At 38.5% G+C, this 21,103-nt stretch overlaps 1 protein-coding gene across 1 annotated transcript; it reads left to right on the forward strand.

Annotated features, from left to right (window-relative positions):
- Positions 1–1,795: 1,795 nt before the first annotated feature.
- On the forward strand, positions 1,796–21,044 carry LOC119647032. The gene is made up of 4 exons (XM_038047773.1): positions 1,796–1,948; positions 14,940–15,507; positions 15,574–15,840; positions 20,319–21,044. The coding sequence occupies exons 2-4, from the start codon at positions 14,952–14,954 to the stop codon at positions 20,894–20,896; spliced, it is 1,401 nt and encodes a 466-aa protein (XP_037903701.1). The 5' UTR covers positions 1,796–1,948; positions 14,940–14,951; the 3' UTR covers positions 20,897–21,044.
- The last annotated feature ends 59 nt before the right edge of the window (positions 21,045–21,103 follow it).

Genomic DNA, 21,103 nt, shown 5'->3' on the forward strand with positions numbered 1-21,103 from the left:
ACTACTACTACTACTATACCCTTGTTCTCCAAATTCATTTCAATAGATATTACAGTTTTCTTGAAGTTTATTTGTTTATTTAATTCAAATGTACAATTCCAAATTCCAAGAAGATATTATACGTGTACATACTAAAAAAGGAAATTACATTATGGAAGCTACGTTTTTCTTAAAGGTATCAAATAATAAAGGACCAATTTGCAAACGGTTATATTCACGTATGTAGCATGCTTGGCACAGCATAAGAGCTCCGCGAAAGGCACCTTGAAGACGTTGGTAGCGGTGATGTCATACGAAGAAGATGAGAAGAAGGAGCGAATTAGGAAATATATGAAGAAATTTTTAGCTACTTACAAATAGATACTTTATATACCCAAAGTAAGAAAACACAAAATCCTGAATACTATAGTTTTTCATTATTATTATCATCAATTATATACTTACAAAATTACCCTTCATGGTAGATAGTTAACTATCGTAAAGCGCAAAGTAAACGTTAAATAATATCCGACTTAGACAGGCAACCTAACAAAGGAAAAATCTTATTTTTTTTCAAATATGTGTCGTAAGCAGTTTTGATCAAGCTTCCCCCAAATTTTGAATTTCAGTACCCAAATGGTTTAAATTTTTATTTCATTGTTCTCTAGTTATTCTTCGGGAGATTATTTTAATACTTTCAAAGTGCTTGGTGATAACAATCACAGCCAAGGAATTCTCAGAATCCTTTGACGAATTCACAGAATCCTCTGTCAGCAACAAAAGCAGTCTCTACCTTCTGCGCCGGCAAGAGAAACTATTTCTAACATGCACACCTTCAAATTTCCAACAAATGACTCCAATCTGATAGTAAACTGGAGGTTCTAGGAGCGATATCCAAGCTTAATTGTCCCAATGCTATTGCACATGTGAACTAATTACTAGAGATTAGTGAAAACAAGGGAAAGAATTCTATTAATGTCTCCCAAAGAAGACGTGGTCAAGTTATAGTACTTGTGATGCTTGGGGCCATGAGTTTGATTCTGCGGAAAGCTGTTTTGAATATTCGCATTGCGCCTGCTACAGTCTGCGTCGGAGCTCCACGTACATATATTGACTTCCTCTCGCTGATTTCCTTTGGCAAATAAATCATAGATCAATGATTATAATGATAACACGCTGTACTGGATTTACTTAGAAGGCAAACTAAGCAACTGCCTATCGCGAATTCCAAGGGATTTAGGGGCGTTTAGACGATGCAATCTTAAATCTGTTTCTGACGCACATCTCTGGCAGAGCAAAATGTAAATCATGGATCCGAAAATTTTTTTAAACGAATCTCCATAAATTGTTTTTCACGCATTTACTTTGTCATTCTTTTGCGAATTACTTCAATGTTTCGCCTCACAAAAGTAATTCCCTTCACGTATCAACATAAATATCGAATATTTCTTCTTTGTTGGGTCCAGTCCATCTCATAATTTCATTCAAAACAAGCTTAATCCTCTTATTACTGTTCTGTACGAAACGAATATGTACCACTTCCGGTATAATGGAGCTTGCAATGAAGATTTGGTCATTGCACTCAATTGTGTTTATCTGTTCCACAAAAAATGAACCATCGACGTAACCATCCGACTTTTACCTTTACCTTTTCGATGGCAGACACAAGACTCAATACTATACCGTAGCTTTTACCGTAAAGAAGCAAAGGTATCCATCTATGTGCTGCAATGGCTGGATCGATGGTAAGCTTCCTCTTGTGGTCTGCCTTCTTCTCGCGCAACACTTCCATTTACCTTGAGATATATTCGGCTGGCATACCACCAGGTGCTACCTCGCCGGATGGCTAGCTGGTTGGGGTCTTGTTCAAGCAGTCTCAGTCTCAGTTTCATTTGCATCAGTACTAGTTAAGCTGGACGAGTGGTCAGTTCTGGGTGTGAAGTTGTTATCGTACTGAAAGTGCTAGAAAGTGAGTCTTTTGTACTTTGTTGTGGGTGTTCTGGATTAAATATATTCGTAATGCCCTTTATTTTTAATTCTTCTCAATGTCCAAATACGAATATTACGAAACTTCTGAGGAATGCTTTAAGTTGCACATGTAAATTCATTGATGGTACCAAGTACCAAAATATCTGCATGGTGCATTCTATAAAAAAATTATAGTTGTTTTCGATATTATTAACCTCGATTGAAACTCTTTGGGTTGTCCGTTATACAACTGTTTGTCGTGGATCACCTGGAATGAAAGAAAAGCCAAAAGCACGCTTCAGAATAAGACCGCAAGTTTCATTAATAATTTAGTTTATACCATATTTTGGCTTAGCAGTGATTGAATTTTTATGGTGATCTGAGTGGTTGAGTTCCCAAAACCCATTTTCTTCCCGTGGATTTTCGATTCGACGCATATTAAATGGAGATAGTGTGTAGCCTGAAGTGATTTTGAAGAAGATGTGCTAGATTCCCTCCGATGTTGTGAATTATCGCCGTTCAGATCCGAAGTAATTGCAATTAATCAAATTGAAAAAAGTTCGGCTAGTGGCGCATGTTGTTTTATACATTGGAATTAGATATCAGCAACATAATACTTCCGCTCAGATTATTATTGATTGTATTTTCCATTGAAGAAAGTGGACGTTCGAGATTTTATCGAGTCTCTAAATTAAACCGTGAATTTTTTTTCAAAAATAGCTAGTCATGTAGACCGGAACAAATATTTTGTAAGAACAGAGAACAGAGAAACTCCACAATTAATTTACTATTCACAAATCTGCATCTTTGCTTTATTTAAGCATAACCGTGGTCCCATATTAGGCAACTCCATTTCACTTTAAAACGCCACTCCATTCCATAAGAAAAACCCTCACCTCATTTGTATGCTAATATTGTTTGCAATTTCACATTCTGTATTAAGTTGAATATGCAGGTCGGAATTCTTCTTTCAAAAAATGTCTCAGTAGATTAAAAGATACTTCAAACTAACTGACGCAAATCCATATTCATCACTATTATTGAATCGGACGAACATAAACGGAACAGAGTATTAAATGGTGCTGAGCCGAGTGTATATCGCTAGTAGCGTTATCAGCAGAAAATGTCGACTTACTGTATGAAAAAGATGCATAAAGTCACAGGGACATAAAGCATTGCTTAGATGTCTAGATAAAATCTAACTCGTCGTATAAAATGCTGACTCTTTGAATATGAAATGCCAGAATCTAGTGACCGAAACCAAGAGAAGTCGTTAAATGCCGCAAGCAAATGTAATAGGCGATGTATGTCAAAGAATAATTTAAGGCTGTGGCTGCACCATAAATACCTGTATATAAAAGAGACGCTAAATTTTGCTCCCAAGATCACTGCACAAAAGATATACAAGTACGTTAATATACAATCTGTGTTTCAACCATTTATTGTAGATTTTTGAGTTGAAACCATTACCAAGATACTGGTAGCTACCAAGCAGTTTGTAATAGATCAAAGAGTACGACTTACTTGACTTTTCATCATCATCATCCAAATAGTCCCAAAGGATACTGATTGGTATGGGCCTTTAAAACTCGCTAAACGTTTTCATTTTTCCTGAATATCAAATAGAAAGGCGTTGACTCCTTATTTTCTTTGGTGACCATCATTGCCGATTTCTACCAATATGTTTCAGCTCCCTTCAGAACTTCCTTAGAAGTCTACACTTCTCCTCTACTTTTCTGCATCATAACATATTTAGTATATTCCAGCTAGTAATGAAGTTTCCACTAGTTTCTGGTTCATTCGTCTATATATTGCTTCGTTGGCGAATGCTCAAAAATTTCAAGGGATGGGAGTGTTTGTGTGGAATAGCCTCAATTGGTGTTGAGGTATCTAAATAGCCCAATTGATCTACCCCTTCAATATTCCGCCCATCAGTGCAGATTGGAAAAGTGCGACAAGAGGTCAACCTTAACATCTTCATTGGTGTTAAAATTTAATCTAATCCCAATTTCACCAGCTTAGTTCCTATAGAGGAATTTTGAAGAATCATTCGTCTCGTGAATCCGTTAAGATTCATTACTATTAATCTGAAATGAATCTTTATGGAAGCTCTGCCTTTGGTTTCCGTTGGGATGTGGGAAGCCATAAATAGCTGTGCAATGTCTATTGTTATGACAGTGCTCGCAGAAACTCGTAGCCATGTTCTCGCAACCAGGTAGGCGCACACCAATGCATTGCATCATATAACCGGCACAAACACCAGCCCTTATACGAGGAACTCCCATCGCGGTGAAAAATGTGAAATGATTCTCCGTCACCATAAAATTTCAAAGAATGCGCTGGATGTTGAATCTCCTGTATATAGCCTTCTTGCGCCGATCACAAAAACAGATTCAATACGTGACATTTTGGGCTGTCGTAGGTCCCTTAGATAACAATCAGAATGTCACCAAGTAGAGCTTTGTAGATGCAATTCCTATTAACATAGCCAAATTTAAATATGTATACTGCTACTTTCTCTATGATTGGCAAGTTGAGTTCGGAAGAACCCAAATGAAAAAAAGCTGCTCCTTATCGATTAACCTCCTAAGATGTAATTTAATCCTTACCTTCTTCCATTCAATACAAAAAATTTCAAGTCGCCGGCATTTTAAAATGTGTAAAAGTAGTAGTTATGCAGAAACTGCAGCGGCTGCAAGAAATAGTTATAATCGGAAACCGCCCAGACGTACCTACTTGAGTACATTGAGGGAGCAGATAATTTTAGTTTTGTTAGCAATACATCCATGAGAAGTAGAGCTTCAGCAAATATGCAATATAATGTGAATGATTGAGAATCTGTACTCCCACACCTCATGACTTCCTTATTGCCATCGATTTCTGTCGTATGGTCATTTGCTAGTAATTTCATGATAGGGTTTTAGGCACCTTTTTTATTTGCAAAAACTATTCTCTGGCAGCGTAATGGTAAATTTCATTCTGTCGCACACAATGTTGCATTCTAGAAGGATATTACTAAAATGCTTGCTTATATTAGGGGAGGCGAGTATGTATATAATAGCCAAAAGCTGTTGCGGGAAATCTCATCGAAGGCATTCATAACGTTTCTTTAACAAATTAGTCCTAAGTGCCTTTGCGTAAATATTATTAACTGGTACCGGCAGTCTGTCCACTTACTTTCTGAGACACCTCGTCAGGCATCTGTTCTCAGCAAAGTTAGGTTTTTATTGCTTACCCGGGCAGCTAGCGTCATACGATCACTCTGTTGAAGTCGTTCATTATTTATTGATATTTGTTCCTGAAATTGGCTTTAAAACATGGTTTCTACCTCCATATTCAATGCGCAAACTTTCATATCAATACCTTAAAATTCGTCCAAAATCGACAATCGACAAGAGTTTCTATAGTTTCTTCTCATCCATCTCAAATCAACTTCTTATAACCATGTCAGTCCGCATTGTATTCACGTGCTTGCATAACAGTCCTAAATGATTTGGAGAAGTGTGCAGGCTTGACATTGTTGTCCCTCTACATTATTAAAAAAAAGCATGTGTCCAACATGTTACATATGAAATTACCAACAGGATAGGTCTCAAAATCTGAAAATATTGAAAACTGTGACCATGTTCTCAATAGGACTGCAAAGAAAGGAAAGAAAAGAAAATGCATATAAAAGACAAATAACAATATCTAATACGAAATAATGACACCAACGTACAATAAACACACATAGTACACTCAGTTCAATAAAGCAAATACTGCGAATTCCGCAGATTTCTATGTTTAATAATATTGGTCAAGAGTGAAAAAAAAGTTTACCTTAATGCTACCATTATAATTAAAAAAAAAACTATAGTTAGGGACGAGAATTTCTAATGTTCTGCCTCAGTTGCTATAAAAAAGACATCAGCAGGTATAAGTTAAACTGTCCTTAACTCTTACCTCCGTCTTCTATTTCGACGCAATTTCTAAAGAGGCTGATGGGGTTTTTGTGGGTGATTTGATTACACAGTACACACCTCAACATTAATCCCGCTTTGGGAAACTACTCTACCAACCTCTCCCAGCCAGAGTTAACTTACATAAATAGTTAAAAAGCAAGCGCAATAGTACACAGAGTGGCTGAAACAAAGTTAAACCGGATTTTTGTCAATGTTGGCCAAAGCTTACTTCACTGGTATTTTGAATCTATATTACTTTGTATTTTGAATATTACTTAAGGGAAGTTATGGGGTCAATGATGTTGTGCAAATAAATTAGCAAGCTATACTGGCACAGGAAGTCTACACCTATAACGGGAGGGCGGATATCCATGATAAAAAAGCGGTTAATGATTTGGTCTTTCAGTCTCTTGTAGCAGAAATCCACCAGCACGTGGTATATAAATTATATTGTCTCCTCATCTTGCCTAGTAAGTGCATCATTTAATGAGGTGGCGTTCATTGCGATACGGTCTAGAGTAGGCAGGCAGAACCATGCTCTCGGGTTGCTACACTAAAACGGTGGCACCCGTATTGCCTCCATATAGGGAAAGAATTTTTCCCTAGTTTTGCGGAAGAAGCTCCATTGAAAAAGGGAATTGTTGGCCAAAAAAATACCGCATATGCACAATAAAGCAAATTTTAGCCAATAACGGAAAATTCTATTTTTTTTTTGCAGCCATTGATCATTGGCTAACAAAACACTCCTCACTTCAAATATGACCATAGAATTGACTAACAAAGTTATATTTCATTGGACTGTGCAGTAGGTGAATGTAAATATTTATCGGTCCTTTTCTGAGACAGTTTTTCAAGTAGAGCGCCAGTTGTAAGTTAGTTAGTTCCTACTTCCTAAATTGAACCTTAAATTTAACAGGCTAGTTGTTGTAACATTTCAGAATTTTAATCTCAACGCTAAGATTAGAAGATTCAAAATGGTCAATCAATTAATATTGTTAAAACACACAAAACAACTCCCAAATACTTTCAATCGCCTTATAACCAAGACTCGAAAGACTTAAGCGGGAAACTCTGAATTCCATTCAATGAAATTGAATGTTTGCTGAGTTATGGAGATTTACGATTCGATTATTTCAAATCGAATTTCAATCTTATCCCGCTTATTACCTATGTACATTAGGTACTTCTAAGTATTTTGAAAACGACTCGCTTGGGCAAAGCTTTTAATTAAGCTGACTACATTGAATTTGAAGTTGCAAACGAAAAAAATATGAATGAACTTCATTCTTGCGATAGTAAGTACCGTCTACTTCACTTTATAATATGAGAACTTTCATAAAATAAAAACGAATTTAATATTATCCGGATTTCATTTTGCTCACCTCATGGACACATTCATCAAAGTAAGTGGGTTTTTATTTGTTCTCTTCATGAAACTTGTGCTGAAAGTGATGTGGATACTTCATCCGCATTATATTTAGCATCCAACCGCGCTCGTCGAATTCCACTGAAGATGAAAACATACCGATATCGACAATTGTATCTATTTATTTAGCTTACTGGCCTGCTAAAATAGAAAGTAATGAGGATTGCATGTGCTGACAATAAGTACAATATTTGAGATTTGTATTATACAAAACAGATGCCCATCGCACTTACAAATGCCACATTGTTAGCAGGAACTAACAAAGAATTTTTTCAAACGTACTTTTATTGTTTGTGGAAAGCGACGAATATTGCAAATACATGGAAAGTCAGTGAAATGTTTCTTTATTCATCAGATCTTAAGACAACTTATAGCATTCATGGAGCATATATTTATACTTCTTGGACATTTCATTTTGTATTGACGTTAAGTTGAAAATTAATTGGATAACTTAATCACATTAAGAAAGAATGAATTGGCAAAAGATGTACATGCAGAAGTGTAAAAACCTTAAATACATTCTATTATTTAATTATTATTTTTAATATAGTGGAATGAGAACAATGACCTTCATCAAATATCTATACCGTGCATTTTTCTTTGATTATCATAATATCGAAAAATAATTGAATTTATTATTTCATCATCAGTGGCCCAAATCTAACCTAGGATTCTACAATTTGAACAATCTTGTCGGCCTTTCGCTTACGTATTTAAGCAGCAACAGGCTATTGGCACTCGAAATGGAATTCGCCAAAATATTCAGGTCATCATAATGGACCTTTATTTCCGGATATTTAAATGCTCGGAGTAGCATTCCTATCCTGTGTTATTTTTTCAAAGGGATATCCAAACTAGTAAAGCATTACGGGTCGGAGACTTTGAGATCTACAAAGATCTATGTTGAATTCCCAGCACCTTCTTAGTATCAGCTTTATCATGAATATTTAACCTACTGTCAAATGTGTGACTTCAAAACGGCCTTAGGTTTCTCGAATTTTTGTTATGAAATAAAATAATGAAAATGTTTTTAATAATCCTTTCATTTGATACACAAATATAGCCCACGAAGCTATATTCGGTGTAAAAAGTTTTTGACCCCGGTTTTGCATGTATAGGAACCACTTATAAAACTCAACATAGAACGATATCATTCGTTGCATGTGTGTGAGTTCACAATTCTTCCCCACCGAATATAGTCTCAGTAGTGATCAACATTGAAAAGAAGGTGTATGACAGACAGACAGATGGGCAAAAAAACTAGAAAATCCGGCGTGATTGTGTGTATAAAGCTAAACTATTCTACTGAGGCTCGGAATGTCGTAACCAATGAAATTTATTCCTATTGCCTCTGCCGCTGATGAAAGGGGACAAAGCCTTAGAGAGCCCAGACTATATTCATATCTTACCGTCACCATCAAAAGTAATCAATAGTGATAGGCGAAAAATCACTGAAGGACATTTCTTAAAGCTCTCTAGATCAGAAAGTCTCTTACTTTTTTGGGAGTATATTCATATAAAGTAGTTACCAGTTTTATATTGAGCAATTTTCAAAAACCAGAAAAAAAACGAAAGATAATAGAAAGAGACCTTGGGAATAGTGTTTCCCGTTTTGTTGCCAATGATGAACTTAAAAGTTAATGGTTCATATCCTTACGAATATTTATCAGTTTAGGGGATATAGAAATCTAAATAACCAAACACGTTTCAGTGGCATATCAAAACCTGAAAATAGAAGTTGGCTCTGTTTCAAATAGTTAATTTTCCCCTCCCCCAGTAATTTACAGGTAAATCTTCGCACCGATCGTACACTCTTCTCCCTACATATTACATATCTTTTTGTATATGAAGCACAAGGATTTTGAATTTCAATTCACTACACACTAGAGGCTCTTTTCCCCAGCTACTCCACCTCTAAATTGGGGCAAAATTACATAAATTTTGTCTTAAACAAAGTTGATTTAGCACAAGTAAAGATCGACCAAGCTAATCTATACTCATTCATGCTTGCCCAATTCATTCATCAAATTGGTCGTAAATAGATTGTACATTTTTTTAGCCCCAATATTTTAAAAAGAAATTTTTTGCCTTTCTGATTCTGCGAAGTTCCTTAGTGTACTATATTCAATCGGTTGATGTATCACTGTTCTACCTTTCATTATTGTTTTGAGATGCATGAAACGGTATTCCACCATTGATGATTTTCTCTGCAGCCGCCTTGATTGCGTCTTTCACCTAATTCCATTTCACATTAGCCGATTAGGCTTCTCGATATCGGGTCAGTGTCTGCAAGATTTGTTCTTCCAACGTTCCGACATATTTCGAGACCTTAGTGGTCCATTGTACTTGACTCTCTTTTTTAACGGAATATTTCGGATTCATTCCCCTAGTAGATGTGATGTTACCCTCTGTATCTGAAACACATCAGCCCCAGTCGTCCATAGGTGGGGCACTCCCATAGAAAATATTCCGTGGATTCCGCTTTTTCATTACAAGATGGATGCTTACACATCCGAGATTTAATTTCCTTCTAAACGACAGTAACGAGATACCCAGAGGAGTTTCCCCCCACATTGAATCTAGAAATAGAGTTCAATAGATTTCTATAATCTTCCACGATTTTTGTGGTGATTAAAGAACAACTCAACGCACTCAGTCCAGCGTGACTATCGCGCCAGATTGCATTGCGCTTGCTCTTTAACCACTTGTCAATTACCCAAGCTGCTGCGCTTAAGATCGCATGCAATCCAGCATATTACCCCATGGAAAAGCCCACTTCCCGTTCCTAATCGAAGGATAGACTCCTGCTACCGAACCCTGTTGTGTTCTTGAACCACAGGTATAGAAGACATCAGTATATCCAACCCCACATTCTTTTGGTTAATCCTTGTTTTCTCAAATTGTGAATATATCTCCTACCAAACCTATAAGGGCATCCGAGAATCAGAAGGTATTGCAAAAACTAGATTCAGTCCTCCTAATAACTCATCCTATGTTCTGTGCTCCCCATGTCTGTTGTTTCCCCATAGATCTGAACGTGTTACCCTATGAGCAGTTCTCAATGCAGCGCTCTAAATTTATAAATCCAAGGGCTTTATCTTAAGTAATGGATTTAGCGCTTCGCGGGATATTGTGCTCATGGTGCCAGTAGTAGTTTACAATTAAAACTCTTTTGTCTCACCTTAGCTAACTACAATACGGATACATAAGCGAACATCGAACCAATGATAACACCCTAACAAACAGGTATATCCACATTATTACATGAGGTCTAAGTCCCCATGTCGAGGTAAGGGTTCCTCTGCACAGCCCATAAACTGTAGGAACTTGTTTCAACTTTACCTTTTAATTAATACGCCGCATGCCACTGCATTGTCCGAGTATGAAAAAGATATCATTGACAAGCTTTAAACAGATGGGAAATCTAAACGCTACCTTGCGAATAAACTCGGCCGAGATCACAATGTGGTCAACCCCTATGTGAAGAACCTCACCCAAAATAAGAACAGAACGAAAAACAAGTTCTCCCCCGCTGACAGTCAAATCTATCGTTTGGTGATAATGGTTAAACATAATAAAATAAAATAAAATACGAAATTGTGACTGCACTTCTGTAAAATCCAGTTAGATTCGATATCCCTAAAAGCCATCGCTCCATCTCAGGCAGGGTCTGTCTCATCTTCTTTTTCTACCATAGATATTGTCCTTATAGACTTTCCGGGCTGGATCATCCTCATCCATACGGATTAAGTGACTCGACAACCGCAATCTGTCGAGCCGGATTTCCAGACGGTTGTGGTATCGCTCATATATTTATTTCGTCGTTATGTATGCTACGAAATCGTCCATCCTCATGTAGGGAGCCGAAAATTCTTCTCAAAGTTGTTATCTCCTATCTTTATTCTTCCCGTTTGACCAGTGCTGCTCGATGTTGTCCGTTCTTTGGTTTTCGGCGCTGACGTTGCCACCATGTACTCCATCTTGCCTTCATTAATGTGCAGTCGAAGATCTCACGTCGCCTGCTCGATCTGAATGAAGGTAGACTGTACATCTCGGGTTGTTCTTCTCATAATGTCAATATTGTCAGCGTAAGCCAGTAGTTGGCTGGACTTGAAGAGGATGGTGTCTCTTACATTCATATCTGCATCGCGAGTCACTTTCTGCAAAGCCAGATTGAAGGGGACGCATGATGTTTTAGACCGTTGTTGACGTTGAAAGGTCTCGAGAGTAATTCTGCTGCTTCTTATCTGTCTAGTCAGTCTTATCAATTTCGTCTGGATACTGAATTCTCTCATGGCCGTGTACTGTTTTACCTGGATATCCTGTCATAGCCGGCTCTAAAGTCGATGAAAAGATGGTGCAACTGATGTCCATATTCTAACAGTTTTTCCATCGCTTGTCGCACAGAGAAAATCTGATCTGTTGCTGATTTGCCTGGAGTGAAGCCTCTTTGGAATAGGCCAATGATGTTCTGGGCATACAGGACTATCTGGCCTAGCAAGATAGAGGAGAATATCTTATAGATGGTACTCATCAACGTGATACCTCTATAACTTCAGCACTGCGGGATATCACCCCTGTCATACATAGAGACAGATAATGCCTCGCTGCCTACAACTCGTCGATATTTTGGATGTTGAGTAGTTCATCAAAATACTCAACCCATTGCTCCAGTATGCTCATTCTGTCGGAAATCAGATTTCCCTCTTTGTCTCGGTAGTATAAGCATCGAGATATGTAAAGCTTCATCCTACTGGCCTGTTAATCAAATTTCCGCGCCTGGTGCGGTTGCTTCCTGTACTTTTCGAGTGCACAGACCTGTTGGTTTTCCCAGGATTCCTTTTTCCGTCTGTGAAGTCGCTTTTCCACTCGCCGGAGTTCGTGCCCGCATTTTTTGGGAATGTAGAATTACCCGGTATACAGGATTCTTCCATTCCACTGTTGGCTTACATTCATCGTCGGACAAGCCGTTCCGACTTTTCTTGCGGCTGGGGCCAAGTATGTTTGTCTTCAGGTGGTTGTGAAGATCATGTGTTGATGCTTCATCTCCAGGATCTCTGTTAGCTGCGGCTATTGCGGCATCCATGTCCCCTTATAGGTGTTACGGAGGGCTGTGTTGTGAATGATTTCAGTATTCACTCTCACCTGCTTGTCAGAACGGATTGTAGGTGCTGTTATAATTCGAGCCCGGAACACTATGCCAACGTGATAGTGATCCGAGTCTATATTGGCCCCCATATATGTTCTGACATTCATCATGGTTGAGAAGAGGCGACGTTCAATCAGCATCGTCAATTTGGTTGAAAGTGGTCCCGTCTGGAGAGGCCCACGTATGCTTGTGGACCGCTTTCCGCGCAAACCAGATACCTCCAACACACATTTTGTTCGATATTGCTAACAGAATAATCCGCAGTTCGTTATCATTGGTATCCCTATGTAAGCTATGGGAGCCGACGTACCGCCTGAATATGGGCTCCTTCCCCACTTGACTGTTGAAATCTTCAACTGCCTCGTAGAAGGTATTCTTCTCCGACTCTGCAGTCACCTCTGTAGGGGCGTGAACGTTTATGAGGCTTATATTTCTAAATTTGCCTCGCAAACGCAGAGTACATAGTCTTTCGCTTATATTTTCAAAGCCGATAAAAGTAGGTTTCATTCAATCCATCCAAATTCCACATAAATAAAACCAAAATAACAGTAAGTTGCCCACATAAGTTTCTAAGATGGTCATTAATATGTTTGATAAGTACTGGGGATGTTGCATTTAGCGGCTCAATGAGATATTTTTTACTTGAGCAGATGTCCCCAACTGTATCGAGCAGGCGAAGATCGCAGATAATCAGAACTCCTTCCCTATTGTTATTGCGCTCACCAAGACTGCCTTTCTCCGTCACATTTCGAAGTACTAACATTTTCTATTATTATCATGACATCACCTTGGTAGAGCCTCTCTTAGATTAAATAAAGCTACTGTGGCGCGGCAGGATTCGCAGCATTCCAAATTTATTTCGAATGTTGCGAATGCGAACGAATAGATGGCGCGGATCTATCCACTTTGCGGAGCTCGCCACGGGAGTGGAGGACCGGCGAGAAAAGTGTGCCATGAGTTGGGGGCAGAAATGAAACCCATGAAGCGAGACTCTCTTCTGCCTCTAACGAGCAAACAGTCACAGTCACACAAATTATTTAATAAAGTCTAATGATTGTAAAAACCCAGTCTATGTTCCGGTGTACCTAAAAGTGTGGTTTGCAAAGAAATTAATATTAAAGTTAAATTGGTGACCCCGAAGAGCACAAAGCCCTAGTACTATCAGTATCCAAAGTGAAGAAAGAGAGGCTGGACCCTCACCTGTAAACATAACTATTGAACAACCTGTGCAGCCGATACCTCAGATCACTCGTTCTGTTCCTCTGATCTCGAGCGCGTTTTATCAAGTTAACCAAACATCAGCACCGCAGCCCCAGACGCCAACACCGCAGCGCCAGACGTTAGCATCACTGCCGCAGCCACCATCGTTGCCGCCGCAGCCGCAGCCATCACCATCTCAAACGTAGCTGACACCAGCATTATTGCCGCATCAGAAATTCAACGAGCGCGACCACCTTTCAATATTGGCAGCAGCAACTTAGATTATAGATTATTTGGCAATCAATCTTCAAATTTAATTGTTAAAAGTATCTGATACGTTGCCTCTGCCCTGGATGAAACCGCCAGTTAACTTTTTTGAAAAACTTGTCTAACTGTGTCTAACTCAAAAAAGTTGGATCCTCAGTTACAAACGTCTTTCTCCAGAAAGAAAAAAACCTGATTCGGGATAGAATCGGTTCATTGTCTGTCTGCTTGTTTATCACATACACTTTTCTCAGAAAAGGTTATACCAATCGACACCAAATTTGGTGAGAAAGTGTAACTGTAACATCGCTCTAAATTTTAAATGGGATCTACATTTTTCTCCATGTATACGCATAGAAGGTATCAAATGAAAAGTCTCGATTTCCTAGTAGTATAGAAAGAGAGTGCGGGGGCTGGAAAATGACCACCTATTTCACGGGATCGTTCTCAGAAACTACCCATTTCGAAAATATAAAAAAAAAATCACGAAGGACATCTAGGCCTTAAAATACCCTCCACAGCTACGTCTGTTCAAATGAAGTTAACAGTAGTATATCACTATACTTTTTTGAAATTGGGAAGGAATCCCCCCTTCCCCCCAACATTAATATAGGCTTGTCCCTTTTGATAAATTCTATCAAGGTTTTAAGTTAAAATTTCGAGCCCGAAATACTCTTTTTTCAAAACGAGTCAAATTTGTGGTTTTCAATTAAATTTTCACTGAATTGAACCACCGAAGACGAAGGTGGTAGTTTTGAAAAATTTCGGTGACGGTTCCGGTCAGTATAAAAATCGTTTCAAAATATTAACTGAAAGCAAAAACTACCAATATATAATATATTAATAAATGAAAGGTAACTGACGCAAAAGGTGAAACCGCTCTTCATAAAGTTCATCTCATATAAATAAACTCATTGACAATGTACTTTAAAATTATATACTTAATTTATATGCATACAAATTTCTTGCGATGATTACTACTAAATATTCTCATGTATTTTCTTCCTTCCAGATTCAATGTAAAATGGATAGAAAGGCAATGAAATACAAATTGCTGCTAGGAGCCATAGTCATCTTCCTCGTTCCGTTCAGTGCAGCAAAAGTCATACGAACAAACACAAAGCTGCCATTACAGGTCAAAAACACAGTCGCATCGACGAATCAAACCAACTTAGAATTGTTAAATTCAAGCAATTTGTTGACAAAACTGAGTAGCAATGAGATTGATCCAAATGTTCATCCAATTGAGAACTCTAGTCCGCCACTTGCCGAAGAGCCAGAGACCCCAATTACAAATGAAATCATACCAGAAACGCCTGCCGTGGACGGGAATCTAGAAGTTAGTCCAGATGTGAATCCAGAGAATTCAGATACAAATCCTGTTAATGTCGATGACCCTAATCCAATAAATAAGTTCTGTAAATGTAGTGAGTATTCATGCGATTGCTGCCGCATGTTTGGTTTGCCACTTTTGCCAGTACGTGCCCCAACTTGTGCCAAACTTAAATATCTAGGCAATGATAAGATGTCGGTCCAATTGAAATACGGTGATGTGGTGCTGGTTACAAGGACCATTTCAGGTAACATGGAAATAAATTATACGAGTATATATGTATACTGAGTGTGGTAAATTATTGTTCCTGCAGGAAAAAAGTCGACTCCCATTTGCATTCCCATGCCTGGAGGATACAATCAATTCTGTGCTCGTGTTTACGGACTCGCCAAAGGAGTAAACGATTTTAAGGCATGCTTAGGATTCGAACTCCGTGCTGACGATGAAGTTGAAGCACAGCTTCGAGTTTCTTGCTTCCGGTTTGGAGCTCAAGGTTTTTCAGTTGCCGATTCTGAACCATTACCAGCTGAAGATGAGAAGGATGAAGAAGAAGATGATGATGACTTCTTTGGATTAGGTGGTAAGTAAATAACATAACGAAAGATTGTAAACCACATAAAGTTTGAATAACTAATTAGCGGAGGATTCAGCGATTCGAACACGTCCTTTTCTTCGGCAATTTTCATTTGATTCAAACGATAATTTACTTTTTTTGCGTCTTCCTTCATCATGACGATCTCCATTTAGCCACGCTCATAGAGTTGTATGTCTCCCCAGAGCTTGTTGCTTTGTGACAATTTCCTTTTTCTAATGCATACTTTATTCATTCTGTGTTAAAAATCTAACAGTTCTAATTATTCTAAAATACATATAACATGCAGAATTAAACTGGAAGCACACCGCTTCAACTATGGAACATTTTGTATGTTTCTTGTTTAAGAAAACATAAGTGAACGACGGGATCGCAGAAAGTTTACAAATATATATATTAATGTAATATCTTATTTTTATATAATTATTATTTTATTATCGCCATGAGAAATACTTTAATGCCATCTGTACATGCGACATCATTTTTGAGTATGAGTTATTAATTTAAGATAATACTTACCAGCCCCTCCTCCTCTTCTTTTCTTTATAACTGATGTCAAAACCAACAGTTGAATCAGAAACTGACAATGATGATGATACATGATGCTCTCTTTCCCAATTATTATTTCCGAGTTATCAAAATCTCCGCAGTTGCCGGATTTTACCTAATACTGGAACTGTGCAGAGTATTTAGGCTCGGACGATCGTACCTACTTAAAAACTAAAGGGGCGCTGGTGGTTGTGGTCGGTGGTAGGTCAATGGGAGAATCCGTCGAGAAATCCCCGCAACATTGAGCAAGTATGCAGAATGGCGTACTTCTGCATGGTTTGAACCAGACTGTGCGAAAGTTTCAGGACATCAAGGGAAGCAGTGAGGGATTTAGGTACAATACCTGTATTATGGGAGCTACAACCACCTGCTCGAGACACCAAATTTCTTTGACTTCCCGAGCCGATGGCTCATAGTTCACCTTCTTCTCTACGTATTTCCGTTCAATGTTGCTATTATGGGGGATAGCAACATCAATAATATACACGGATAATTATTATTATTATATCATCATTAACGCCACCACAAATTGATTGAGTGGAGTCACGTGAAAACATACCTAGCGCAGTTCCTTAGGGCTCTGTGCCCTGCAGAAAGCACATGCGTCGCTTGGGATTGTATGAATTTTTTCTTTAGACTAACCAGAATGCATGCAATTCGAAGCTAATGTAAAGTTGTTGAATGATCTAGGGAGACGTTCAAGTTAAAAGCTTCTAATTACCGGATGAAAGACCAGTTGCACCAGTTTGAAGCCGGACATCGCGCCCCTATAGATAGGTGTGTCTTTCTAAAGTTGTAACACCTCTACGATACAGGGTTAATCTAAACCATATTTTTTTACTAATACCTTAATTTCTTATCCACATGACAAATATAATTTAAACAATCATCGAAAATATACGAGCTGAAAGCAGAGCAAATGAAAAGTCTTGTCACTGGCTAATAAACCGTTTTTCAGCTGCGGAATCCATGTATCAAAACGAGGCTTACTCAAAGTACCTACTCCACCACAAAGGTTCGCCTGCTATGCCGAGGAGATTTTACCACCCCGGGAAAAAGTTGCCTAATTTGGCTCTCCCTTTCATTTAGCTATCGACGAATAAATCACCGCTTCCTCGAAGAGAGTACCTGTATTCCAGGCCTGCTTCACTTGCAACAGTTCGCCGCAAGCAAATGTCCTCCAATTGCAATTTACAATAAACAAATCGATTTCTATTCCTCGGCCCCTTAGAAATAATGGTGACAGTAACCTCATGTAAAAAGGGGGAGAGGAAGAAAAACTCAATTATGATTACTCACTCTCACTCTAGATTCTAAAAATGTTCATTTTGTTTCCGGGAACCCGTTCTTATTTCCTGTTTACAAACACCACGGAATAATTCAATGTGTACCCGAATGGCACCCATCTTCTTGTCTTAAACTCTCTTAGAGATTATTCGTCTTCCGCCGGCAACAAATTCTCTTCTGCACATCTGAAAGCAGCTTGAAGGGCCCTAAGGAATTGATATAGCTAGCTAAGCGGCTCTCCTGAAATTATTAGATACATACATGTATCTGACACAAACCTCAAGAGAGAGAGTTTCCGTCCGACGCAATCTTGATACAGAATAAGGCGTTTTATTGTAAAGGTGAGTCGCCTCGGTCCCACACCACATCAGCAACAACCGCAAATAATTCCCTCGAGTCACCTGATCCATCCATGCTTACTTTATTGAACGAAATCTTTGTCACTGCTCCTGAACAGATATTCCCACGAAATCCACAAACCTCTTCAAGCCGTCCTCCATAGAAAGAATATACTTTTTACCTCGGGAAGTCTCAATCAATATACTTGCATCTTTTCAAACTGCTTATCCGACATCGCAGCGGCCACCAAACCTCATGGAAGTCTATAAGCATTAGCCTTACTTCCTTCGGACTCGTATCACTTGCCATTATATAGCATTTTATAGTCATACCCAGATAAATATTGCTTTCCTTTAACGGTTTATGCTCCTTAAATACTTCAAATAGCAACAACAATATTTTTTATCCCTCACACCTATGCCAAAAATTCTGGATTACCATTCAACTCGCGTACCCTAGTTTCTATCCTTCCTGCTCCAGCACAGCCACCCCTTATTGGGGAATAGTCCGGCAACCACGGCTAAGGGCCATTGTTCATGGTTCGGTGATATATACTCCAATTCTCCCATTCGTTTGCGATTCTCCTCCACTGTTCTGCGCCATGTGTTACTGGGGCTTATAGCTTAGTCAATAATGGAGCTGCTCGTGTGTGACCTACCTATTGGTATTTCAGTCTATTGATCAACATGTCCACGGGTAAATGTAACCGTATAGCAACACATAAATAGCATTAGCACAAAACAAACTCAACTTGACATCAAGTTCGGTGATACCATTCGTAGAAATCCCGCTTCCAAGATATACAAATTAATCAACGCCTTCGATGACCGGTTAATATAGATAGGAAGAGTACGATGACACGTCAGATTGAAAACCTTGATCTTGCTGGTGTTTATTTTTAGTCCGCCTCTACTTCCAAATCCAGAGTCATTTGGCTAGCAGGCTCCGCGTTGAATCTTGGATTTTTTGGAGATTTGATCTCGGTTCCAAAAATGATGAACAGGGTTCTGATGTGATCAGTGCAAGTAAAAATTCAAAAATTCGAGATGTTCCTTAACGCGTTCCTCGATCATTCGAGTTGTTATCTTTGTGACGGCAGGAAGCATGGAGACACCCCTCCAATTATCGCACTCAAAGCGTGTGCCTTTTTTGAAATCTTAACGATCATCTCCTCCTTCCACTCTCTGAAAAAGGCCTCGGATCCCCAGAATTTCAGAATAAGTGGAGGAAGCTGTTCTTCAGATACTTCGAGATCAGCAGTGAATAACTCAACCGTGAGATCATCAAACCCAATGACTTTACTTAATTTGAGTGTATTGATAGCCGCAACAATTTCCCTTCTTTTAGAAGTAGCAGTCCATGTCAGTTTTTATTCTTATGTCATATACTGAGAACCGTTGTGAATTGAAAAATGGAAGCTTCAGCTGCTCGTCATTGGGAGTGAGTTCAGAAATCATTGCTATCTGCGGCAGCTTCTGCTTCCCTGGCCAAACAAACAAATTCGCTTTTGCCAAGGCGCACACTATATTGAGGTGGCAGCGATCAATAAAGGCTAAAACCCTGACTTGTACCCTGATACGAAAACCAAAGGCCGTTGCCGGTACGTCCTTATCTGGAGAATGTATAACGTTTCCATTGCAATTAGGAATTCATAATCTGCTGGTTGCTAGCCTACAGATTCCCATCTCTTTTAGCTGCCTCTTACGACAAGCAGGAAATACTATTAGTGAATTCTTTGTCCCCAACTTACAGAATAGAAGTCGTAGAACGCAAGATCTGTAAGAATACTCATCTTCTTATAGTAGACGTGTCAATTTAAACTTTTCTAAATGGGCAGGTAAGATATAACCACAGTCTCACGAATAGTCTAGAAATGTGTCTAAACCAAAGCCCATTACACACTATAGAACAAGTGGACCCTAAAACCGCTAGTGACCAACATTGTTAAAATTTGTTCATTCCAAACTAAGGTACGATTAATTGGCAGAATCGTGAACCATTGCTTAATAATCTAGTTTCTTTTTGGATAGAACAATTTTGACATATTAAGGACGGTTCCACGAATCAATAATGGGGGTACGGGGTCTGGTTCATTTAGACAAGGTCATATTCTTCATCTTCGTTTTCTAACACTTTGGTAATACCTTGATATATGCTACAAAACGTCGCATTGAGAAGCGTTTCGAATCCAATATTTACACTTTAATGTTAGGCCCCTAGTTTGTAGTTCTATAAACTTTTCGAGTAAAATCAACAATCTATGTTCAATATGTATCCATCTTCCAAATTAGGCGATGACGACGATGATGACGATGATGATGATGATGGTGATGATCCCGGAGATGATGACGATGGTGTTGGCCTTTTCGATGATGACGATGAAGACGATGACGCTGATTATCCTACAGGACAAGAATCGCCTGACTATGGTGGTTTCAGTTTATTAGACGAAATCTTCTCCACGGGCGAAAGCAGAAAACGCAAAAACAACTCAAGTCAAAGCAAAAGTTCAAAAGTACCATCAAAATCCAACAGCAACACAACACTAACACAAGATGAAAAAACTGAACAGCAGGAAATTAAATCACCGTTAACAAAAGAGGTCAAAATCGATGAAAGCAAATCCAATGAGGTCAACAGCGACAAAGAAAAGAAAAAAAAGGGCAGTGAAAGTAGCAATGCGGATGATGATGAAGACGATGATGATGACGACGATGATGATGATGACGACGATGATGATGATGATGACGATGATGATGAGTCCACAGAATCTGACAAAACCGAGGCTAATAAGAAAATTAAAAAAGAGAAACTATCCACAATGGATTACTTTATAGATTTCGTTTCAAAATTAATGAAACTGTTTTAGGGGTTAATTATCAGGGATTTATTTTATTAGGGAGGAATTTGGCAGAACAAAACAAGTTAAATTAAATTTTAACAATTAAATTATTTATTTACTTATATTTTCTTAAGATAAGAATAAATACATTATTTATTTATTTATTTATTTATTATGCATGTACATAGATAGCAAATAAATGGAAAAGAAAAAGCTGTAAAAAACATGTACTGT

This window comes from Hermetia illucens, chromosome 1 (genome assembly GCF_905115235.1).
Source record: "Hermetia illucens chromosome 1, iHerIll2.2.curated.20191125, whole genome shotgun sequence".
In the NCBI taxonomy this organism is placed as follows: Eukaryota; Metazoa; Arthropoda; class Insecta; order Diptera; family Stratiomyidae; genus Hermetia; species Hermetia illucens.